The sequence below is a fragment of the Corythoichthys intestinalis genome, chromosome 16, assembly GCF_030265065.1.
Source record: "Corythoichthys intestinalis isolate RoL2023-P3 chromosome 16, ASM3026506v1, whole genome shotgun sequence".
NCBI classification, from domain to species: Eukaryota; Metazoa; Chordata; class Actinopteri; order Syngnathiformes; family Syngnathidae; genus Corythoichthys; species Corythoichthys intestinalis.
In genome coordinates, this window is record NC_080410.1 from 12,648,972 (window position 1) to 12,675,205 (window position 26,234).

Here is a 26,234-nt window from a genome sequence, read left to right on the forward strand (position 1 = left end):
GTATTTTCTTGCGAAGTAAAAGTAGATACGTATCAGTCGTATGAGAATGTGTATGCACTACTTTTGTTGCCTGGCACGGCCAGACTGTTCTCCCTGTATTTTTCAAACACTGAGAGAAAAGTCTGGGAACCAGACCATTAACGGCCTCTCCAGCAGGTACAAAATCAATCGACAAATCAGATTCGTTTATTTGCGTGACGTGTTCTTAACGAGCAACGTCACTCTTGCGCGTCGGAAGTCGTCTTCACAACAACACAGATGGTGAACAGGAGAGCCGAGAATATGTTCCAATCCACGGTAAAATCAGTTTTAAATTACCAAAAACACATCGACACGAGTCATTGACAACAGTCTGTCTCGCGCTAGCCATGTTGAATAAACGCCGCTCTCTTTGTATGTTTACTTCCGCGCGCAAGTCCCTCGTCCTGCCCTCGTCGTTTTACTAATGTCAAGTCTGCCCGTTGCTGATTGGTCCACTCCGCTGTCTGTTTGCTGTAGCTTGCTCCGCCCTGGAAATTTTATCCGCTGAATGGTGGCCAGACTCAATAGCTGGAACAGCGGTGAGTCTGGTGTACCAGGCAACTACTTTTGCACCAACAATATTACTATTTTCTTTTTCACTTTTTAAAACTGTGGAGAAAGGGAAAAAACGAGAACTGTGCAGAATGGGAAAAAAACAAGCAATAAAATTGACTGCACTGTAAACAGAAGCTTAACAAGCTCAAAAAACTCCGAAATGTAGTCAATGGCGGATTGCAAGCAACTATGAGATGCATACCCCCTCGTACTGTAAAAGGGTGTGCAGCACCCATCTGAATGTGTGCTGGTCTCACTGTTTTTTTTTTTTTATCTTAATATCTTGTTCACCTGCCTAATTTTGCTTGTACGTGTTGCTGCCTCAAGTGCTCAATTAGGGTATCGTTGCACGGGTTTTATCGATTGCGCCGGAAGTATGAAAACAAAACTATCAATTCACAACGAGAAAAAATGTAGGGAAGTAAAAGTAAAAACTACCATTTCATGTTTGTACTCCAGTTAAGTACAGATACACAAAAAATGTACTTAAGCACAGTAACGAAGTACTTTGACTTCGTTACATTCCAACACTGGCTGCCTATCTATTTCTCTTTGCCCGCTTGTGTTCACAATGTGTGTGTTATCACTGAAAAGTGTGTTGTCCATTGGTGTCTGTTGATCTACTTGTGTTCATAACATTATCATTGGTGTCTGTACTGAATATATGTGAGCAGTTTTAGTATACCATAAGTTTTTATACTAACATTCATACTATAAAAGCATTAGTACTGTAGATATATATTCCCATTTATTCACACAAATACATATCTGTTCATTTCACATTGTTGTACATGAACTTTTCATAGCTATGTGTTATCAATAGTACAAGGACTTCGGCTCTTTTTGTTTTGTCTAGCTATGGGCAGCATAGTATGCGTGCCGAGATTTGGGACACTTCTTCTGGGGTCACCTCACTGTGTTTTGGAAGATGTGTCCTGATCGATCAGCTTTAAATGACTTTTTCCTTAATTCAGTGTATCACAAAAGTGAGTACACCCCTCGCATTTCTGCAGATATTTAAGTATATCTTTTCATGGGACAACACTGACAAAATGACACTTTGACACAATGACACTTTGACACAATGAAAAGTAGTCTGTGTGCAGCTTATATAATAAAGATAATTTATTTCCCCCTCAAAATAACTCTAAATAAAACCAGTAATATCCAAACCCCTGGCAACAAAAGTGAGTACACTGCATGTGAACTATGTACATCCTTAAATGTCCAAATTGAGTACTGCTTGTCATTTTCCCTCATAAATGTCACGTGACTCGTTACAGGAGTGCTGTCAGCTTTAAGAGGTGGGGGGTCAGCCTGTTAGTGCTCAGACCATACGCCGTTCACTACATCAAATTGGTGTGCATGGCTGTCACCCCAGGAGGAAGCCTCTTCTGAAGACGGTGCACAAGAAAGCCCGCAAACAGTTTGCTGAAGACATGTCAACAAAGCACAGGGATTACTGGAACCATGTCCTATGGTCTGATGAGATGAAGATTAATTTGTTTGGTTCCGATGGTCTCAAGCATGTGTGGCGGCGACCAGGTGAGGAGTACAAAGATAAGTGTGTCATGCCTACAGTCAAACATGGTGGTGGGAATGACACTCCCAACCCTTCAATCTCTGCAGCAATGCTGACAGCACTCCTGCAACGAGTCACATGATATTTTGGAGGGAAAATGACAAGCAGTACTCAATTTGGACATTTAGGGATGTACGTAGTTCCCATGCGGTGTACACTTTTGTTGCCAGGGGTTTGGATATTATTGGCTATATTTTGAGTTATTTTGAGGGGAAAATAAATTAACTCTATTGTATAAGCTGCACACAGACTACTTTTCATTGTGTCAAAGTGTCATTTTGTCAGTCTTGTCCCATGAAAAGATATACTTAAATATCTGCAGAAATGTGAGGGCTGTACTCACTTTTGTGGTACACTGTAAACGTACAGTATATATCTTTGGTGATTAATGCTTTCTTTTTGTTTCTGAATTGTGTGTCGTCATCTCCTGTTCGTTAAGAGAATTAAAGAACCTGTAAAAAGGGAAAGAAAATCGACTTTCTTTTCCTTCAGTACCAATGGACTTCGTGTCATCTCTGTTTGAAAGCAATTGTCAAGGACAATGTGTCTGTCATTCAACATTTTTTGATTCGACATAGTACTCACAACCCTACAAAACCCTTCAACAACCAACTTATAAGACACACAGGAGAAAATGTTTCAACCATTTTTACTGAGTTGAGTTACAACTTCCATTCTTAATAGGTTGGTTTTTTTTTTTCAAGGTCGTGCATTCATATCATCTGCATGCACCGATTTGTAAGAATAAATATGTTAACACATTTTTGAGTCAAGTATCACAATTTATTACAAAAACTAGAACTTTTCATCTGTTAGTGCTGCCATGCTTTAAGCATATAACAATGCAGTATAAAACCTCCACCCAAAAATCCAGCAGTAAAAGCAAAGGTCATAGATGCTTGCACAGCATTTACAGAAGTTAAGACATGCTGTTACTGTACAGTTAACATTCCCATTAATGTACAAACCTTTGCAAAATGTCCCATTGCCTTTCATGAATTTCTGGACAACGCCGTTAAAGTTTAAAGTGTTATGATGACACATTTGGAAATTGGATTCAAGAAAATAAACAGGTACACACAAGCACTCAAGAAGGTGCTGACATTCTTTTCAACAGCCCAAGGCACTCAGGCTTGAATGTTGGCAATGGGCATGTCAACCTTCACACGAAATCACGTCAAGCAGTTGGCGGGAGATGAAAAGCAGAGAAACCCAGTGTTCTGTTGAAGAACGCACTCTCTTTAAAGAAGTTCGCCTTGTCCATTTTCACAGTGAAAATCTCCCGCAGTCAAAACAAAAGAAATCTCTGGAGGAAGTTGTTTTGTTGAATTACAGGACATCTTTTTTACAAAGACTACATGACCTTCTACTGCATTGAACCTTTCATTCGCGTTGCCATGAACATCATCAGGTTTCTGAAGTGGCAACATCATACAGGGCCACAGATAAACTTGTAGTGCATTCAAGCACCATAATGCTGTAAATGTTTATTACCAAAGTAGGCTTCCAAAGAGAAAATCTGAAGGAAAAAAAAGGTTGCACACTTTTTTTGTTGTTTTTAGTTTCTAGAACAATTCAGCCTCTAGCCACTAAAATATTTGCCGCTGTTGCCTTCAAATTCCTTTAGAGATGCTTGTGACCACCGTGGCCACAACAAATAAACTGATTTTCTCTCATTCTGTCTTTAATTGAGATGGCGGCAAGCTTCAAATGTCCACTTTGAGGCACCTCCATAAATTTCAAGGCTTGTTTCCAGCCAAGCAAAAACATTACCCACTTGCGCTTTGCTGCTGCAAGTTGCCAGGTTGTATATTTCTCCCATGGATAGTTTCCGATCCCAGATGTGAAAGTTGGCCAGATCTCCAACAAACGCTTGTGTTGCATCGAACCCACCTCCATAAGTGTCCTGTAGCAAAGACAAATTGAGTTAGTCCCTTAACTCATTGACTGCCATTGACGGCGATAGACATCCAAAACATTTGAATTGGGAGGGCTGCAGTGAATGAACGAATGTTCACTCAGCCAGCCCTCCCACTTCAAATAGATTGGAAGTCTTCACAAACTCATTTACTGTGTTTTTTTCGTCAACAATGAACAAAACAAAAATATTTTATCAAACGATAACTTCTTTCATGACAATGACGGGACGATAATGAGCTAAAAACATGTTTTTGGAGACTAAAACATAATGAAACGAGCGCTAGTTTTCGTGTGATGAGACAAGAACGAGACAAAAAATGCTCAATAGTTTCCGTCACATGTTCACATTATGTGTAGTTAGCCTGCATCGTAGGAGTGTCTGATTGTGTCACTCATGTTACGTGCTGTGGCCCCCCACTCCCAATTCGCCAGTGTCCTCTTCTCTCAAGGCTTGCACACACGGTTAGATTTGCTTTCTTATCTTGCCCAGAAAGAATATGCAATGTTGGTTTAGCCTTTAAAGGTCTGTGTTGAGTGATCATCACACACTAAAGGTAACTAGTAGCATTAGCATAGCATTTGCATTCGGCTAATGCTAACGGCAAGTGTCCTCTTAAACTATTGGAAAACTTTTTTAGATACAGTTTGTGGTGTCCGGTTGGGTAAAATTACTTTAAAACAACGTACTGTCTTCCTGCTGAGAATGTATAATCACTGAGTTGGCGTTGTCCTTGTAGCCGCTACAATACAGTGGGGCAAATAAGTATTTAGTCAACCACTAATTGTGCAAGTTCTCCCACTTGGGTTGGGTAAACCTCAACCATGAGAGACAGAATGTGGAAAAAAAAAAACAGAAAACCACATTGTTTCATTTTTAAAGAATTTATTTGCAAATCATGGTGGAAAATAAGTATTTGGTCAATACCAAAAGTTCCTCTCAATACTTTGTTATGTACCCTTTGTTGGCAATAACGGAGGCCAAACGTTTTCTGTAACTCTTCACAAGCTTTTCACACACTGTTGCTGGTATTTTGGCCCATTCCTCCATGCAGATCTCCTCTAGAGCAGTAATGTTTTGGGGCTGTCGTTGGGCAACACGGACTTTCAACTCCCTCTACAGATTTTCTATGGGGTTGAGATCTGGAGACCGGCTAGGCCACTCCAGGACCTTGAAATGCTTCTTACGAAGCCACTCCTTTGTTGCCCTGACTGTTTGTTTGGGATCATTGGGAAATTGGATTCAAGAAAATAAACAGGTACACACTAGCACTCAAGAAGGTGCTGACATTCTTTTCAACGGCCCAAGGCACTCAGGCTTGAATGTTGGCAATGGGCATGTCAACCTTCACACGAAGTATTTTTGGAATAATTTTTTTTTTATTATTTTACAGACGAAAACATTTTTAGTAAACGTCAATGAAAAGTAGACCAAATTATTCTTGGGTTTTCATTTGTTAAATAATCGCATTCCTTATATCCAATTTCTTATTGGATATCAGTAAATATATGTGAATATTATTTTTATATTTCTGTTTCTTTTCACTCTAAGTTGCTGGAAATTCAAAGTAAAGGATGGTTAGACACAAAGGACATTCCTTTACATGTTGTTTTTTTGGTTAAGCAGGTCAGATTCTATTGACCACCAGCTCATTATGTTGCTCCCTTGAATGCCAGACCTTGTTGTTTAAAAAACTGCTTTAAACCACTACCCTATCTCATGTGTAATTTTCCTTTAACAATCTCAGGTTGTCAATATTCACTGTACCTAGTCTAAGACGTAAAACAGGCCTCGCCACGCGTTCACTCCAGTTTGTCCCCATACACAATATCCTTACGTACAGTTCCATAAAATTACTGACTTTACCCAAAAAGTACACGACGCCAAATGAGATGTCTTTTATACAACTATTGTGTGAGTCCACGGAACTTGCCCTTTAAGATTTAAAATGTTTTCCTTTACGAGAAGAAATTTCAATGTAGCTAGGATAGGTCAATTAGAGCTGATAATGTACAATCGTTAGACGTCAATAAAGCTTGTCAATTATGCTTGTATTCTTTTTAGGGCTCACTTTCCCTACTGTCAGAATTTTTTTAATCACTTTAATTTTCACCCACTCCAAGTTATGAATTGCTGTGATGGAGTATTTCACAAAAACTCATGAAAAATAAATCACGTACACTGTAATGTAAAATTAAATACACAGATATAACCCAAATTTAAGGAAAAATACTCGCAGCTGTGGTTGCCAGAATTGTACTGTTCAGTAAAAGCGTAAAGTGATCATTGTCAAATTAACAACAACAAAAAACATACAACTTTTTATTTTATTTCATCTTATTTTAGATACAATGGGGCAAATAAGTATTTAGTCAACCACTAATTGTGCAAGTTCTCCCACTTGAAAATATTAGAGAGGCCTGTAATTGTCAACATGGGTAAACCTCAACCATGAGAGACAGAATGTGGGGAAAAAAACAGAAAATCGCATTATTTGATTTTTAAAGAATTTCTTTGCAAATCATGGTGGAAAATAAGTATTTGGTCAATACCAAAAGTTAATCTCAATACTTTGTTATGTACCCTTTGTTGGCAATAACGGAGGCCAAACATTTTCTGTAACTCTTCACAAGCTTTTCACACACTGTTGCTGGTATTGTGGCCCATTCCTCCATGCAGATCTCTTCTAGAGCAGTGATGTTTTGGGGCTGTCGTTGGGCAACACGGACTTTAAACTCCCTCCACAGATTTTCTATGGGGTTGAGATCTGGAGACTGGCTAGGCCACTCCAGGACCTTGAAATGCTTCTTACTTAGCCACTCCTTTGTTGCCCTGGCTGTGTGTTTGAGATCATTGTCATGCTGAAAGACCCAGCCACATCTCATCTTCAATGCCCTTGCTGATGGAAGTGTTAGGTTTTGTGTTTGTTTTCTCCTAGTGTGACTTGTCCCTGTGATTGCCCATTGCTCTCACCTGTGTGTGTTCTCCCAGTGTATCCTGCAATCTGCATCCACCTGTGTTACCCAGCTGTTCCTCGTCTTGTTACCCCTTGTCTGCGTGTGTGTATATAACGACCCAGTTTCTTGTCACTCCTTGTTGCGTCATTGTCTATGTCAATGTCCGTGTCTACATCAACGTTCAAGTCAAGCCCCGTCCAAGTCCTCGTGTACCCGTCCCTTCGCTTAAGTAAGTTTTGTTTGAACATTGCCTTGTGAGCCCTAGCCCTTTTGTTTGTACTTTGTGATTTTGTTAGTTATCATTAAAAGGTTTTTTTGAGTTCACTGCCACCTGCCTCGCTGCGTTTTTTTTTTTCCCTGCATTTGGGTCCATACAACCTGCCTGCCCGCGTTCCTTGACAGAATGACACAACCAATCCTGGACCCAGCGGGAAAGATTCATTTTCGGCCAGCGCGCCGACACCCTCAACCCACCCACAGACCACAACACATTTTTTTGGATTCTGATTTTTCAGACTTTGAGGAGGATCACAATTTATATGACCTCCTCTATTCTGATTCTGACTCCAACCCAGATTTTTTTTCCATGCCCTTCTCTTCACCCTCTCGGTTTTTTTCAGGCCTCCCCGCAGTCAAGTTCCTCCCGCGCCGGCTCTCCGCAGTCAAGTTCCTCCCGCGCCGGCTCCCCGCAGTCAAGTTCCTCCCGCGCCGGCTCCCCGCAGTCAAGTGCCCGCGCCGGCTCCCCGCAGTCAAGTGCCCGCGCCGGCTCCCCGCAGTCCTGTGCCCGCGCCGGCTCCCCGCAGTCCTGTGCCCGCGCCGGCTCCCCGCAGTCAAGTGCCCGCGCCGACTCCCCCTGTCTACTCCTGCGACCCCGCTGCCTTCCCGCCAGCAGACTCCTGCGTCCCCGCTGCTGTCCCGCCAGCAGACTCCTGCGACCCCGCTGCTGTCCCGCCAGCAGACTCCTGCGACTCCGCTGCTGTCCCGCCAGCAGACTCCTGCGACTCCGCTGCTGTCCCGCCGGCAGACGACCACGCTGCTGTCCCGCCGGCAGACGACCACGCTGCTGTCCCGCCAGCAGACGACACCGCTGCTGTCCCGCCAGCAGACGACACCGCTGCTGTCCCGCCAGCAGACGACACCGCTGCTGTCCCGCCAGCAGACGACACCGCTGCTGTCCCGCCAGCAGATTCCGAAGTTCCTGGCCCTCGCTCCGACGATGCTGCTCCCCGCTTCTTGCCGTGGCTTGGCGGCATGAAAGACCGAGCACTGCCTCGCCTGGGATGCCCGCCTGATCGGCCCGTGCGGTCGCCCAACGTCTGGCGCCCTGGACGCCCTCCAGATCGACCCTTGCGGTCAGCCCATGTCTGGCATCCTGGACGCCCGCCTGACTGGCCCTGACGGGCTGGTGTTGCTCCCTCCCCCGAGCAACCTTCTGACTTTTTGTTTCTTCGGGACGTCTGGAATCCGTCCCTTGAGGGGGGGGGGGGTACTGTTAGGTTTTGTGTTTGTTTTCTCCTAGTGTGACTTGTCCCTGTGATTGCTCATTGCTCTCACCTGTGTGTGTTCTCCCAGTGTATCCTGCAATCTGCATCCACCTGTGTTACCCAGCTGTTCCTCGTCTTGTTACCCCTTGTCTGGGTGTGTGTATATAATGACCCAGTTTCTTGTCACTCCTTGTTGCGTCATTGTCAAAGTCTGTCTACGTCCTTGTCCATGCTCTGGTCAACATTCTTGCGTCTCTCCAAGCCCTCGTGTTCCCCTCAGTAAGTTTTTGATACCCAGCCTTTGTTAGTAACCTGAGTTTTGTTTTCCGCTGTGTTTTTTGGAACCTCGTCATTATTTGTTGGTACTTTGTTTTTCGCTTGCCATAATTAAATCATTTTGCACCGTCAATCTGCCTCGTCTCCCTTCCCTGCATTTGGGTCCACACACAACCTGCCTGCCCGCGTTCCTGACAGGAAGGAGATTTTCACTCAGAATCTCTCGATACATTGCCCCATTCATTCTTTCCTTTACACAGATCAGTCGTCCTGGTCCCTTTGCAGAAAAACAGCCCCAAAGCATGATGTTTCCACCCCCATACTTCACAGTGGGTATGGTGTTTTTCGGATGCAATTCAGTATTCTTTCTCCTCCAAACACGAGAAACTGTGTTTCTACCAAAAAGTTCTATTTTGGTTTCATCTGACCATAACACATTCTCTCAGTCCTCTTCTGGATCATCCAAATGCTCTCTAGCGAAACGCAGACGGGCCTGGACGTGTATTTTCTTCAGCAGGGGGACACGTCTGGCAGTGCAGGATTTGAGTCTCTGGCGGCGCATTGTGTTACTGATAGTAGCCTTTGTTACTGTGGTCTCAGCTGTCTGTAGGTCAATCACTAGGTCCCCCCGTGTGGTTCTGGGATTTTTGCTCACCATTCTTGTTATCATTTTGACTTTACAGGGTGAGATCTTGCATGGAGCCCCGGATTGAGGGAGATTATCAGTGGACTTGTATGTCTTCCATTTTCTAATAATTGCTCCCACAATTGATTTCTTTACACCAAGCGTTTTACCTATTGCAGATTCAGTCTTCCCAGCCTGGTGCAGGACAACAATTTTGTCTCTCGTGTCCTTCGACAACTCTTTGGTCTTGGAGTTTGGAGTGTGACTGACTGAGATCGTGTATAGGTGTCTTTTATACCGATTATGAGTTAAAACAGGTGCCATTAATACGGGTAACAAGTGGAGCCTCGTAGGACCTCGTTAGAAGAAGTTAGACCTCTTTCACAGCCAGAAATCTAGGTTGATTTTAGGTAACCAAATACTTATTTTCCACTCGAATTTGGAAATATATTCTTTAAAAATCAAACAATGTGATTTTCTGTTTTTTTTTTCACATTCTGTCTCTCATGGTTGAGGTTTACCCATATTGACAATTACAGGCCTCTCTAATCTTTTTAAGTAGGAGAACTTGCACAATTGGTGGTTGACTAAATACTTATTTGCCCCACTGTATGTATATGCTGTACAACTGTTGTTTTACATCAAAAGACTGTAAAAAGTGCAACATTTTAACATTTGCAACATGCGACTAACTCTTCATTTGATAGTACACTTCTTAGGCTCTCATTGATTCATGTTTTTATAATCCTCTACACCACAGGTATCAAACCGATTCCAGAAAGGCCCAAGTGGGTGCAGGTTTGCTTTCCAACCAATGAAGAGGACACCTTTTCACCAATTAGATCTTTTACATGTTTAATCAGTTAAACTTTGTCAGGTGCTGCTTGATTCAGCAGGAAGTTCATTGGTTAAACTCTGCACGTTATCGGTTGGAACAAAATCCAGCACCCACTTGGCCCTTTCTGGAATCGGTTTGACACCTGTGCTCTACACACACAGCACTTCCATCAGTTGGTCTGCGATAGCTCAGAGGTTGACACGTTTGAATTCCAAGATAGCATTGTGGGTTTAAATCCCAACTGGAGCAGTGGGACAATGACAAAAGGAGAAATATGAGGTCACCAACATTTAAGACTGATTACAGTACAAAATATAACAATGTCAAATTCATGCTATAGTGATTTTCATTTTTTATTTATGTATTTTTTTAATGGCTACGGAAATCTACCGTAAAATTTACAGTAACTAAAGCACGATATGGTTACAGTAACCAAAGCACGATACGGTTTTTAAGTTATTTTTCCGTTTTTCCTGTTTTTTTTTTGTTTGTTTTTTGTTTTACTTTGCATGTAGACAGTCACCTTGTAATTAACCGATCCAGTTTGTAGTTTGCATTTCACCTTAATGACACCTTCAACAGGATTGTTACTACATAAATGAATGCATGTCCTCGACCAAGTTTTAACACTGATCAATTTCTATCTATTATGAGGTGTCACTGCCCCTTGGGAAACAAATTTCGCTTGTACAGTACATGTGACAATTAAAAAAATGTTAAAGCCATTACCTGCTCTTGACCAAGGATCAGCAGTCCTTGCGGTTTTATAGGATGGTATGGGGCCAAGTTCTCACCACTCCCTCTTTTGACACCATCTTGGAAAGCTTCCCAGACACCATCACGAGTGGTCCACGTCACACAGATATGATGCCATTTACCATCATTGATCAGGAAAGGCAGTTTTGCAACCTTTACGGGGCGCAGGCATAATGTCAAAGCGTGAATTTCAATCAGTCCATCCAATACAAATGACTCACTAAATGTTGCCATTCGAGCAGTATTCAAACCTAATACCTTATCATTGATCAGTATCTCCATCGGGTTGTTTCCCCATTCGATGAGCACTAGCTCATTAGCCTGACCGGGAACGGCATAGGAAAAAGGTGTGCCCACTCCTGGGGATGCGTTGGACTTGAGCCACATGCAGACAGTGAGGGCATACATCTCAGGCAAACTCTTCTTCACCTTTGCGTACATGTAGTTGGTTCTCAGTGGAAATGTAAGCTGGAATTTATCCAGAGGCCTATTTTCTCGCTGACCTGTTTAGAGGAAATAAAAAATGTGTTTGCATGGCAAGTATTTTGGATGATGCAGTCATCTTGCAGACTGCGGGTAGATCCCTTTATCCACAAGAGCTCGCCCAACCCATTTCCATTTCTGTAAAACATGGCCACTGACATTTACAGTAATTTTACCAAGCATAGATGCACAGTCTTATGCACTCTGGCTTTCTCATATACCTACACAAGACAAATGAAATACGAACTCCAATGTCTATGTTTGAACCAGGGGTGTCAAATTCATTAATGCCAAGGGCCACATTGCCATTATGTAGCCAACCTATTTAAATATTTTACTCATTTCACTGCCATTGACAGAGCAAGACGTCTAATCCATTTTGACTGGGAGGGGCAAATTAACATTCACCGTCAATGGAAGGCAAACTAGGGCTGCCATGACTAAACGATTAGCAAAGAAATCGTCATCTATTTGGATAGCCAATAAAGTGTAGACATTGCTGACCTAAAAATTGTCCAAATCATTTTTATGAGCCTCTTGATAATGATTTTGTTTTTTTAATTTAGCACCATTTTTTGAAATTTCCCTTTAAAAGAAAAATGTGGGAGATGGTAAATATTCTATTTTTGATTTATTTATTTTTTTAATTCATTTAATTAAAAAATATACAACACATTTAGTAGTTTATGTAATTTTCATTTTTATTAATTATTTTTTTATTTCTTATTTGTTTGTAAAGTTCAATAAACCGAAAAGGGAAACATTTGTAAGCTTTCCTTTATTCATTTTTTTTTTTTATCTAATTGACATAAAAAAAAAATACATATTTTAAAAATAAATAAGAAAATAAAGAAAAGAAAAGAAAAGAAAGAAAATAAAATAAAATGTATTTTCTTCAGTTTTTAATTGTTGTTTTCTTTTTTAATTTATAATTTCAAGAAAAAAAAAAACCTGTAAATGTCCTCCAATTTCTGAACTATGAAAATGTTAGATACATTTTATTTTGGCGAAAAACATGATTTTCTTTTGCCGGCCACACGAAATGATGTGCTGGACCGAATCTGGGACCACATGCTACCAGTTTGACACATGCTACCAATTCGACACCCCCTGCATTAATCTGTAGATTAATCTGAAGTACAGTTTTGCAGAGATAGCTCCTCTCCAAACAATATAATAAATTATTAAGTAAATATATATATATATATATATATATATATATATATATATATATATATATATATATATATATATATATATATATATATATATATGCATCTATTTAATATAATATTTATTTAATATTATATACTTAACTGCTCCCAAAATTGTTGACGAATGGCACATATAACTTTGGTACAATGACATGTTCTTCTACTAGAAGGTACATGATTAACCTACAGTTTGTAAAGATGCTGCACACTAAAAGTACATACAGTGCCTTGCAAAAGTATTCGGCCCCCTTGAACCTTGCAACCTTTCGCCACATTTCAGGCTTCAAACATAAAGATATAAAATTTAATTTTTTTGTCAAGAATCAACAACAAGTGGGACACAATCGTGAAGTGGAACAACATTTATTGGATAATTTAAACTTTTTTTTAACAAATAAAAAACTGAAAAGTGGGGCATGCAATATTATTCGGCCCCTTTACTTTCAGTGCAGCAAACTCACTCCAGAAGTTCAGTGAGGATCTCTGAATGATCCAATGTTGTCCTAAATGACCGATGATGATAAATAGAATCCATCTGTGTGTAATCAAGTCTCCGTATAAATGCACCTGCTCTGTGATAGTCTCAGGGTTCTGTTTAAAGTGCAGAGAGCATTATGAAAACCAAGGAACACACCAGGCAGGTCCGAGATACTGTTGTGGAGAAGTTTAAAGCTGGATTTGGATACAAAAAGATTTCCTAAGCTTTAAACATCTCAAGGAGCACTGTGCAAGCCATCATATTGAAATGGAAGGAGCATCAGACCACTGCAAATCTACCAAGACCCGGCCGTCCTTTCAAACTTTCTTCTCAAAAAAGGAGAAAATTGATCAGAGATGCAGCCAAGAGGCCCATGATCACTCTGGATGAACTGCAGAGATCTACAGCTGAGGTGGGAGACTCTGTCCATAGGACAACAATCAGTCGTACACTGCACAAATCTGGCCTTTATGGAAGAGTGGCAAGAAGAAAGCCATTTCTCAAAGATATCCATAAAAAGTCTCGTTTAAAGTTTGCCACAAGCCACCTGGGAGACACACCAAACATGTGGAAGAAGGTGCTCTGGTCAGATGAACCCAAAATTGAACTTTTTGGCCACAATGCAAAACGATATGTTTTAAAAGCAACACAGCTCATCACCCTGAACACACCATCCCCACTGTCAAACATGGTGGTGGCAGCATCATGGTTTGGGCCTGCTTTTCTTCAGCAGGGACAGGGAAGATGGTTAAAATTGACGGGAAGATGGATGCAGCCAAATACAGGAACATTCTGGAAGAAAACCTGTTGGTATCTGCACAAGACCTGAGACTGGGACGGAGATTTATCTTCCAACAGGACAATGACCCAAAACATAAAGCCAAATCTACAATGGAATGGTTCAAAAATAAATGTATCCAGGTGTTAGAATGGCCAAGTCAAAGTCCAGACCTGAATCCAATCGAGAATCTGTGGAAAGAGCTGAAGACTGCTGTTCACAAACACTCTCCATCCAACCTCACTGAGCTCGAGCTGTTTTGCAAGGAAGAAGGGGCAAGAATGTCAGTCTCTCGATGTGCAAAACTGATAGAAACATACCCCAAGCGACTTGCAGCTGTAATTGGAGCAAAAGGTGGCGCTACAAAGTATTAATGCAAGGGGGCCGAATAATACTGCACGCCCCACTTTTCAGTTTTTTATTTGTTAAAAAAGTTTAAATTAACCAATAAATTTTGTTCCACTTCACGATTGTGTCCCACTTGTTGTTGATTCTTGACAAAAAATTAAAAATTTCATATCTTTATGTTTGAAGCCTGAAATGTGGCGAAAGGTTGCAAGGTTCAAGGGGGCTGAATACTTTTGCAAGGCACTGTATAATTCCCAAGAGAAGTAGATGGAGAGGAGAATTTTTTGTTTTGTTTTAAAGGAAAGGGAAATAAATCACTGCATGCTACATCATCACAAATGATTCAAAAGGGTACCATAGAGATATTTGTTCCCATATGTTCATTCATTGTACTTGGTACATTAATTACTATGTTGATTTGTCTTTCTGACTGGATATGATTTGCACAGCTTTCAGCGGCTTCTCTGAAGCAAGGTCATAAACACAGCTTTTTAGTAAAATTACACTTTCTTGTGAGCCAAACCATGGGTTAATATGAGTGCCTGCCTATTTGCATTGGAAATAACAGAAAGTGTAGGCCTTGAGAGTTCAGGGAAGATCTTCTCGATGGCACCTGGGTGGGGTTCTCGGGGAGATTTGTCAGCCGGCCAGCTTTTAATTATTCTTTCCTCAATAAATGTTTTTCTTAGACATATGCCAATTACCGGTTTAAAGGTATACCGCGGTAAGAAAACGTCAAGGTTTCAAAACTGCAAAAATTTTCAGCACATGCGTAGTATTTATCTTTAGTGATTATTGTTTTCATTTTGTTCCTGAATTGTGTGTCGTCATCACCTGTTCATCTAATCACATTAGATCAAAGAGAATAAAAGAACCCGTGAAAGGAGAAAAATGACTTTTTTCTTCTTCAGTACGAACTAAAATGAAACTTTCTGTTTATATTTCGACATCATGAAAAAGTAGGCAGCACATTGGGATAGAAGTGCGCGTGACTCGGGTACTTCTGTGTGTTGTTAACATGTTCTGTCTGCTTCCCCTCGGATCAAGGTTGTTGATTTAACTGTAATTATTTGTATGAGCGTGACTGTAAATGGATGTTTGTCAATATGTGTTCTTTGGATCAGCTAGTGACTATTCCAGGGTGTGTCCCACCTCAAGTCCAAAGTCTGTTGGGACAGGCACTAGATAATATACTGTAAGTAACAATGAGGACATTCACGTGTAAAATATGAGTGTTTTATTGTTTAAAAGATTTTATTTCTAGTTGCATTTAAATAAAAATGGACATAAATCTAAATTGTGTTTTAATTTTGTGAGAACGTGCCAATTTTAAGGATTACATCTAAGACTGATTTGAAATAAAAATGTAATGAATGCACCTCATATGGCCAAAACATTAGGTTAACCTACACAATTTAATGAGATTTAATGCATGAAAATGTTGTGGCAAAAAAATCAGTAGTGGTTGTAGTGTTGCATGTTTCCAGTAAATATGGCAAACAGCGTGTTGTTTACAAATACCCCCCAGACATGGTCAGTCCAAAACATTTTGAGATTTTTTTTTTTTTTTCATCTATGTGGTGATTACACCATCTTTTTGCAACTAACTTTGTCACGAGTCAGTTATTCAATGTTCATGATTTCATCTTTAACACTGTTTATATTAACATTTTTCGGCAATTATCATTCAGTGTTTAGTTGTGTTTTTGCTGCACTTTCCTCTTGGTTTCTTTTGCTGTTGCGGGGATGCCTTTTTATAATCAATAATCGGAAGAAATTAATAAGCAGAAGCTACTTCCTCTGCTCCATCGCACATCAAAATGTTTCAGTGTCCAATGAATACATCAATCCCAACACACTCATACACACATACAGGGGATTTACATTGGAATTATACATTACACAACAAATCCACGATCGAGATTTGCTTTAATCTCAATTTGATAAATACATCTGAAGAGTAGTGACGTAGTGAAACCGTCATCTCGTGCTGCCACACGGTTGTGTCTGCCAGCAGATCAGAGCTGTCCCAAACGCATGCCCGCATTTTTAGTTTTAGCTTTCAAATGGAGGGATAAAATGGATTAATCTGCTGGAAGAGCAGCAAAGCCTCCCAAAATATTTGCTCCCTCACGAGTCGATAAACCTGCCAAATCAGAAAAGATCTGATCTCACACAGCTTTTTCTTTACTCGAAGAACTCCTTCTCAACCTACCAGAAGTCTGCTTTATGTGTGTTCTTTGGTTGCACAAACCTTTCTCCAGGTTGGTGATTCTCTGGTGCAAAGATGTGAGTGTGGATTCAACTCTCCCACGCTGCGCTGTCTCATTCCGGAGTCCGGGCTTCCCCTCCTCAATGCTATTCACTCGGGACAGCACCTGCTTCTCCAAGTCGTCGATTTTACTTTGGAGCAAGTCTTTGAGGCTGTTGGCCTGCACTGAGTTGTTACTTCGACTGAATTGCTGTGTGAAAGGAGGAGAGAAAGATACACTTTCAGCTTTATGTAAGGAAATCATTCACAATCTGCAGCTTTAGATACGCCTGCACAATTGAGCAAGATCCATGAGGGATGAAAATGCTTTGATAGATTTAATAATTTGATGTTGCATCAGACTAAGCACTAATTTTGATGTGTCTATTGTACATTTGTGGTTGTAAGGTTACATCCGCTGGCAAAATTTGAAAAATGAAATAATGAGAAGGAAGGAACATATGATTGATGACAGAACAGAGACCATCTCATTATTTTCTTCATTGTAATGTTTTATTTCATGACTGTTCCATTGTAAAATGCCTTGCATATTTGCGACTTTAAATCCCGTTAAAAGTCATCAGTAACTCATGTTTCTACAATACTTTAACCCTTTTATGCAAAGAAGTTCTTTTTTTCACCCTTACAGGGCACTCATTATCTCTCTGGCTGCCATTGACACTGCTAGATGTCCAATCCATTTTGACTGGGAGGGGCGAATGAACATTTGTTCATTTTTTCCATCTATCACAGGGCACTTATATAACTAACTGGCTACCATTGACGGCGCTAGATGTCCAATTCATTTTAAGTGGGAGGGGCGAATGAACCAATGTTTTCATTTACACTCAGAATTAGCAATCACAGCCATTCCTCCCAGTTTAAATGAATTGGACATCTATCGCCATCAATGGCATGCAAAGAGTTAAATATTATTAAAAAATAAAAAATAAAAAACTTACTTTTTCCTTCATTCATTTTTTATTAATATTATACGTATTTATATATGTATCTATAATTTTAAAAATAGATTAAAAATACAATAGTGATAATAATGAAAGAAAAATATAATAATAATTGCTAATATTATAATAGTAATAATAATGCTATGATATAATTAGCTAATAATACTAATACTTTTTTTTCAAATGACCAAAAATAGTCACTTAATATAGAAAGGGTTAAAGGTCTTAAGTTTTGAATACCTGTTCACTGTAGTAAACGCCGTCCCTGAAAGTGTTTAAGAAAATATTAAATACCTTCTGCTCAACTCATCATTATAATTGTAAAAATCACACCATTTTCAAGTATTTATCACATTTCAAAAAAAATAATCTTATGCAAATATTTGGCTCAGGAAAACTGAGTATTATTGTATCTGTAAAGATAGATTTATTGCATTTTATTGGATCACAACATTGAATATATCTTTTGGTTCAATCATCTTTGAATATATTTTAATCAAATGTGCTAAAAGAAAACATGTTTTCAGAAGCCCCATCTTACCTCAAGGTTCTCCAATCTCTGCTTGAGGGACTGTAAAGTCTGTGAGAGTTGCGCCAAAGTGTCGGCGGGGCCCCTGGATACATCACCCATGGTGTTTTTGGTCCCAGCCTCTTTCTTCCTGCCCCCGGAGCGCCCTTCCCCTGCCTCAGCACCACTCTGGCTCTCGCATCTGGCCAACTTTGAGGTCAGTTCTCTTATGGTTTCTTTCTGGTTAATGATGGTCTCCTTCTGCTGCAGGACCGTCTCCCTCAACTGCGCGACGGTGCTCTTCAAGTCATCACCGGGGACGCTGTTTTGCAAAGTGGCTGCGCATATGTCCATATCCTTTGGGACTGAGGTGCAAATAAATTGCGTCTGTCCTCCAAAGTCTTGACTGGAACTCTGCAAAAAAAGGCATGAAAATAGAAAAAATCTCCAAAAGCTCACATCCTCTGTAGTTTGCATGTTGCTTTTGGAGGTTTGTGATTTGCTTTGGTTTGGAAAAAAAAAAAAAAAAAAAACGAAGCCGCAGTGACTTCCCGCGTGTAGTGTAATCCGTGTGTGGAAGAGGACCCGTTTTATACAGAGAGCATGCTTGTGCGCAGAGCTGCTTCACTGCATCACCACCGGAGGGGAGGGAATCTGAGTCCCTCATTAATAGGCACCAGAGGCAGCGTCACTTCCCAAAGAAAAGCCCCTCCATTCTGCTCCAGGGCTTGCACATGTTCAATTTTTCGATCAATTCGACTATTTATCATTTATCAATGTTGATCATTGTTTTTGCGCGGCAGAAAGCCAAGACACCCAACTGTTTTTGTTATATTTTTTCACTCACTGAAAGATCTCTCATTCTCTCTATATATTTATCTCTCTTTCTTGCTCTCTCTCGCTTTCTCTCGCTCTGTTTCAAACACACGCCTCACAAAAGAACACAAGTTGAGTTTCAGCACGAAGGACAGCTACCTCCAAAGAGCAACGTTTTCCCCCTGCCCTTTACTTTTTACTTCAGCCACACGCACGCCCGCAGATGCATGCATGCACAAACACACAATCACAGCAGCATCATTAACCCTTTGATGCCTATTGTCGCGAATTAGTGACATTCCAGATCAAAGCAGCCTCAATGTTTATACATGAAATTATTCCTCATTCCTGCCGCTCATTCTAACGAGAGTTGAAGGGGTGCTCGAGCTAACTATCGGCTAACTATGGGAAGTAGGGGAGGTACACCCAGTACTGGTCGCCAGACAACCGCACGGCACCTTTAAATACACTGTATATAATAAAACAATAGAGCTGTGCATTAGTTACAAATTTTAATCACAATTAGTTGGATGACATTAATTGCGATTATTCGCATCTTGTATAGTAAATAATGCCATAGTAACAATTAGTACACTTTTAGTTTCAATGTACTGCCATATTAATTAAAAAAAAGAAAAAAAAAAAAGTCATATTACCGTATTGGCCCGAATATAAGATGACCCTGATTATAAGACGACACCCTCTTTTTCAAGACTCAAGTTTGAAAAAAGAGTTTTTGAACACCAAATTGATTTTTATACAGAAAATAATTACAGTACATCTGAAACAAATGATTATAACAATATATTTGAGAGAAAAAGCATGTTATTTTGCTCACTTTCCCAACTATTAAAAAGAATTTAAATCACTTTAATTTTCATCCACTTCAAGTTATAAATTGCTGTGGTGGAGTATTTCACAAAAACTCATGAAATATAAATCACGTACACTGTAATTTAAAAATTAAATAAATAGATACAACCTAAATTTAAGGAAAAATACTGGCAGGTGTGGTTGCCAGAATTATACTGTTATAGAAACAGTGAAAGCGTAAAATGTGCATTGTCAAATTAAAAACAAAAAACATAAAATACCGTATTGGCCCGAATATAAGACGGCCCTGATTATAAGACGACCCCCTCTTTTTCAAGACTCAGATTTGAAAAAAGAATTTTTGAACACCAAATAGATTTTTATACAGAAAATAATTACAGTACATCTGATACAAACGATTATAACAATATATTTGAGGGAAAAGCATGTTATTTTGCCTCATTCAAATCTTAATATCTGAACATTTAAAAAATGTAAACTAAAGTGCAATCACATTTGTAAATGAATGGCTTCTAGTTTTGAAATGTAAATACCCCAAAAATAAATGGCTTCTGGTTTTTGAAATGTAAATAAACCAATCCATTGAGATAAAACAACAACATTGCAATAACTGCATTAACCATCAAAGTGAGGTCTAACTGTAACTGTAGTCTTTAAAGGGATCCTCTATTTTTAAGGCAAGTAATTCTTAAAAGATAAATGTTAGTATGAGTTATAATAATTTGATATTAAAACCCCTCTTAATGTTTTTGTTTTAATAAAGTTTGTAAAATTATTTTAAGTAATAGGTCGCCATTCTTGCTACGTCGCAGCGCGTGACGTCATTGGTCCCGTTGCCGAAATTCCAGTGTGTCACTCGTTAGCTTCCCCAACATGTCGTCAGTTCTACCCTTCCTATAGACCCTACTCACATGACATCACAACCACGCCCCCTCACCAGATTGTCCGTCAACTCGTCACTGTTGATGCATTACCGCTACGTAAATTCCTCCTATTATGGCGTGTTTTTCTGCTCGTTAACATTAGTAATCAAAATGGTGAAGGCGTGTGTGGCGGTCGGTTGCAATAACAGAGAAGATAGACGGAGAGACTTGAAGTTCTACCGGATTCCGAGAGACCCGGAGAGGAGAGCGAGATGGGCTGCTGCAATTCGACGAGAAAACTGGGCTCCAAACGATTACCACAGATTATGTAGTAGTCATTTTATATCTGGTAAGATGCATTTAATATATATTTAGAGGGTTTTGGGCTGACAAACACAATTAAGATCATTGCTAGGCTAATCGCCGACAACATACACTCAGACGTTGTGAATGAACTATCTGAAAATATATAACTATAAGGGGATAATAAGACAGTTGTCATACAATTAATTTACAATTTCACTATTGAGGTCAAAAGCCAAAAAATAAATTCAACTAGGGACAATCTGAAGTAGTGCTATCGCACTTCATATTTATTACATATTATATATGTATGTAGTGAGAGTGCTATCGCTAAACCATATAAACATTAAAAGCCCTAGCTCCATTGACAAATGACATGAAATACGTTAGACTTGACAGTGGATGTTAGCAAGAACAAAAGATTTTGAATTGAAAATTTCGTAACTCACCTTCCCGAGCACAAGATAGATTCCTGCCGAATTTTCGTGGACGTGGACCTGTTTCACCCAACCAGCAACGAAGTATTTATAAGCCTCCAAGCTTTTAAAGTTTTTCAAACTTTCGTGAGAATAGGCTGATTTTGTGTGGACAAGGTAGGTGTAAATATCAGGGTAGCAGATGTCAGGCAGAGACGGCGAAGACAGCGGGTCGAAAAACATCGATTTAGGCATCAAATATGGATCTGGCAAATGGATAAACTGAAGCTTTTCCACATAACGCCTTTTATGCAACGCATCCAATGAGTTTACAGCGTCAGATAACACCGGGGCTTCCATGAATTGCTCTATAAATTGCACGACTAATTGAAACCATTGAGAATAGGGCTAAAAAATGACGGACAATATGGCGGCCGGATACAGCGACACGTCATTTTGTGACGTAGGTGAGTAGGGTCTATTTGAACCAGATCTGAAAAGTGAAGAGCAGGACAGCACTATCGGTCATTCACAAGACGAGCTTCAGGGGAAAATGTGTGCAGCAAATACCTGATAAGACAAAAGTTGGGCAAAACTGGTGATGCGAGAGTGTATGCTGTTTGGCACTCCGGTTGGGAGCGAGAGTGTATGTTGTTTGGAACTCCGGTTTTATTAGCAGATATTCAAGGTAAGCATATTGCGTTTTCAAACTTATCCCAAAATGATTATGTAGATTGTTAGCATCCAGAGCTGTCGTGTGCTTTACATACAGTACAGGCCAAAGAGCACACCTTGTGTAATCCATGTCTTGTACATTGTAACGTGTGGTAGCTAGGATAAGTGTATAAAAGTACCAAAAAGGGGAGAAGCTTCCACTTATGCACATTTATTCACAAAAAATAGTATTTCCACCTTGACCACTCTTCACTCGGGAGCTCAGCAATACGCAAACTCACATTCCCTGACGAACTCCAACATTGTTGTAAGGTCCACGTCAGAGTCACTGTCGTCACTGTAGCGTGCCATAGTGCTTTAATTATTCAGTATGATTTGGGGAAAACTCCCACTAAGAATAGTCAACATAATAGATAGCAATCGTAACCAAATCTGCATTTTTTTACTCACTCTAAGATGCAGGAATTAGACCGATCCCATGACAATGTCGCAGCCGCGATCAGGCCGTCGATTCCACAAAATAGACTGATCCGAAAAGCCGCTGTGGGACCGACGAATCAAAAAAATGGACAGATCCGAAACCAATATTGCAGACACGGTGGGACCGTCTGATCCAGAAAATAGACGGATCCCTTATTTGACTGAAAAATGTTCGGGCGCCAGTTGTAACGCATGGTGGATAGGATATGTGAATACAGGGACCAAAAAGGGGGAGAAGCTTCCACTTATGCACATTTATTCACTAAAAATAATAATTCCACCTTGACCACTCACTTCACTCCCCTTGGTTCCATTTGACTGGAAATTGCATCCAAAAGCAGCACATCGTGGCATTTTACTTCACGAGTTTAGGCAGCAATAAGCAATTGTTGAACACGCTACACATTTGGAAAGATCCCAATTACGTCATCACTGCGAGCCCGCAAACCATGGCGCCAACTAACGGTCAAAGTATGGACTAAATATTATAAAATATTGCCATTATTTAACATTTTATGTGTTTCGAACAACATATTTCAGTAGAAGAGAACAATTGGGGTTTATTAGAGCCTACATGTATTTAAGTTAGAGGATCATTTTAAACAAATCTGAATAAGGAAAAACAAATTGCAATAAAATAATGCGAACTGGTTAAAGTTGAGAGTAGCTGAGATCTGTCATGACAGAACATTTCTCCTCAAGTTCAGCATTCGCTTCAATGATATCTGGCGCCATCTAGCATCGTGAATCGTGGGTATAATGTCTACACCCCAAATATAAGATGACTCCCACTATTTCAGTCTTATTTCAATGCAAAAAAACACTGTCTTATATTCGGGCCAATACGGTAATCCATTGGCTGCCATTGATAGAAATAGACGTTCAATTCGTTTGAGCTGGGAGAGGCTGCCAGCGAATGATTGCCCGCCTTAAAATAATTACCCGTGAGATTAATTGCAATCACATTCTGGATGAGAATGAATTAAAAAACAGTACTGTGTTTTCGGCACTATAAGGCGCATCGGAGTATAAGGCGTGCCATCAATGAATGGCGTATTTTAAAACAGTTTTCATATATAGGGCGCACCCGTATTATAAGACGCAGTAATAGTAGTAGTAGTAGTAGTATTAGTAGTAGTAGTAGTAGTAGTAGTAGTAGTAGTGGTTGGGGTTGCATTATACATCCATTAGATGGTGCTGCACCAAAGGGACTGTCCTGCCATGATTGACAAATATTGATCCATACAGTATATAAGGCGCATCGGCTAATAAGGTGCACTGTCTTCTTTTGAGAAAATTGAAGGCTTTTAGGTGCGGAAAATACAGTAATTAGCACACGTTGATTTAAAATTTATTGTCATATTATTTCATTCACTGCCTTGAGAAAATTGAAGGCTTTTAGGTGCGCAAAATACAGTAATTAGCACACTTTGATTTGAAATGTATTGTCATATCATTTCATTCACTGCCAATGACAGTTTGAAATGGGACGACTGGCTTTGAGTGATTGTTTCACTACTATTGAAAACGATCGCTGCCAACCCTACCAGTCAGTTACAAGTAAGGATGGGAATTGATAGGATTTTTACGATTCCGATTCCATTATCGATATTGCTTAACGATTTGATTCTTTATCAATTCTCTTATCGATTCTAATTTGGGGAAAAAGAAGAACAAACATTTTGATTGGCATCGAGTTTGTTTAATCAGAAGTCACAACCTTACAAACTCACAACGAGATCAAAAGAGGCCCAAAGCCTCAATGTTAACTGTGGCAATAAGTGGCAAATACACAAGAATGTGTAACATTTTACTGAAACATTTATCTAATAGAAATACAAAATATTGGTATATATTGGCAGATAGGTTGTTGTTCTGCCTTTGGCAATATGTGTTAAAGCAGGGGTCCCCAAACTTTTTCCTGTGAGGGCCACATAACTTTTCCCTTCTCTGATGAGGGGCCGGGGTCAGTTTGTAACAGAAAAAGTGTGACGATTGCAGAAGTGCATAAATGTAAAAAATTATTGTTTTTCAGAAAGCCACAATCAAATAACCCTTTCTGGATTCTTTATAATAATAATAATAATAATAATAATAATAATAATAATAATAATTAATAATAAAAACACTATTAATTAAACAGATGATAACCAAATAACCCTCTCTGAATTCTTCAAGGAAAAGGCCAGGAAATAAATAACACGATTGAGAAAAAAAAAAAATTCAAAATGGCCGGACCAAATGTGGAGGCGGGCCGTATTTGGGCCGCGGGCCGCAGTTTGGGGACTGACTGCTGGGTTAACGTGTATTATTTTACCATTACATTGAATTGCATGCCTTTTAGTTTTTGTGGCGCTTACACGCTCAAGTGGGGGCGCCCTTGCGCTTCCTCACGCGAAGAAGAACGCGCTCACGTGAAGAAGAGCGTGCTTACACCCAAAGAAGAAATGCTGCATCCAAGTGAGTGAGCGAGTTAGTGAGAGAGGGAAACACTTCTACGAGCCTACGTTCTTTGTTAATGTTAATATCTACAGAGGCAACGCCTTTATGTATCATCTTTTGTGTTGTTGTTGTTGTGTTTCCACTCGCGATCGGACACTTAAATCCAGTTGTGTAGTGGTTTGAACGATGTGCTAATGCTAGCAAACGAATGCTAACCATTTGTTATTACTGTTATTAGCAGCTAATCATCGCTGATTTACGTTGATGCAAACCTGTTTGTTATTGGGGACGAAATTGATTTGTTTCATTTCTATTCTTAGTTTCACTCTTCAAGTGATGGTTGAATAAAGTCAGCAAATTATACCAACGTCTTCTGCATCGTCATTTAGGAGTTTAGCTAGCTGTATAGCCAGGACTGAGCCTTAGCCTCTCTGTGAGGACAGTGCAGTCGTATTCCCTCCCGATGCAGTTATCTCCACCTTGCAATGACTGCAAGTCGCTTTGTTGTAATTTTTCCGCGTGAAGTGAAGACACACTTTCGAGCGTTTGAACCTACGTGCTGTCATTGTTATGTTTATGGCTGCAATGCTCGTGCTTACCCGTCGTAACCTTTCATTTTCACACTCTTTCCTGGTGAAGTGTAGTCAAACTTTGGAGCGAGTGGTTCTTGGCGCCATGCTAGTTTGATGCGTCTGGACAACAACACACGTCACGACGCAATACGCGTCTTTAGGAATCGTTAAAGGGATCGTTAAGGCTTTTTCATTGTGATGTCGAGGCCTCGAAACACTCGGAACCGGTTCCGAATTGGAATCGGATTTCGATTCCCATCCCTAGTTACAAGCCATCGTCAGCGGCTTAGATTTTATTTTTTTCATATCCTGTTTTATTTTGGTGGGTTCCTCTGTGCCTTTGTGTTCTCTCAGGGGCCGTTTACATGGTGACTTCCTGAGAATACGACAAATTTCATGTTTCCATTTACATGGTATCATCCTGGTTCCGTCTCTATTCAAACGATGTTGCAATTCCGTGTGAAAACGATGTAGTATTAATGCCAGGCCCTAATGGGCCTGTGCAGTTTTACAAGGCGGCAGCCAATGATGCACTTCATTACACAACAACTTCCTCAGCCTGGAAAAAAACATACCCGCCCACTCGAAGCAATGGCGTGCACGTGTTTTTTTCTTTCGTTCCAAAGGGCACAAAAAAGTGAACATATAATATATTTGAATTAAAATTATTATAAAAAAAACTGTTAATTAAAGCCGATGTTCCACCATGTTTGCTGTTTTGAATGTTTAGTAGCAGCGACTGCTCATGCCCAAAGTGACTTGTGCCCATAAGTCAACTTTGTCTTTCCTCCTCTAT

The 26,234-nt window shown here is 40.0% G+C and overlaps 1 protein-coding gene across 1 annotated transcript; it reads right to left on the reverse strand.

Moving 5' to 3' along the window:
* Nucleotides 1–2,430: 2,430 nt before the first annotated feature.
* On the reverse strand, nucleotides 2,431–18,641 carry nptx1l (neuronal pentraxin 1 like). The gene is made up of 5 exons (XM_057817922.1): nucleotides 18,071–18,641; nucleotides 16,568–16,775; nucleotides 11,271–11,515; nucleotides 10,986–11,165; nucleotides 2,431–4,064 (listed from the first exon to the last, which is right to left on the reverse strand). Exons 1-5 carry the CDS (start codon nucleotides 18,512–18,514, stop codon nucleotides 3,843–3,845), a joined length of 1,299 nt encoding a protein of 432 aa, XP_057673905.1. The 5' UTR covers nucleotides 18,515–18,641; the 3' UTR covers nucleotides 2,431–3,842.
* Between the last annotated feature and the right edge of the window lie 7,593 nt (nucleotides 18,642–26,234).

Coding starts and splice junctions, on each gene's coding strand:
- nptx1l (XM_057817922.1), bottom strand. CDS start 18,514: ATGCAAACTACAGAGGATGTGAGCTTTTGGAGATTTTTTCTATTTTCA. Junction 16,776..18,070: donor AGAGATTGGAGAACCTTGAG/GTAAGATGGGGC, acceptor CCTTTCACACAG/CAATTCAGTCGAAGTAACAA. Junction 11,166..11,270: donor AGATACTGATCAATGATAAG/GTATTAGGTTTG, acceptor CGCCCCGTAAAG/GTTGCAAAACTGCCTTTCCT.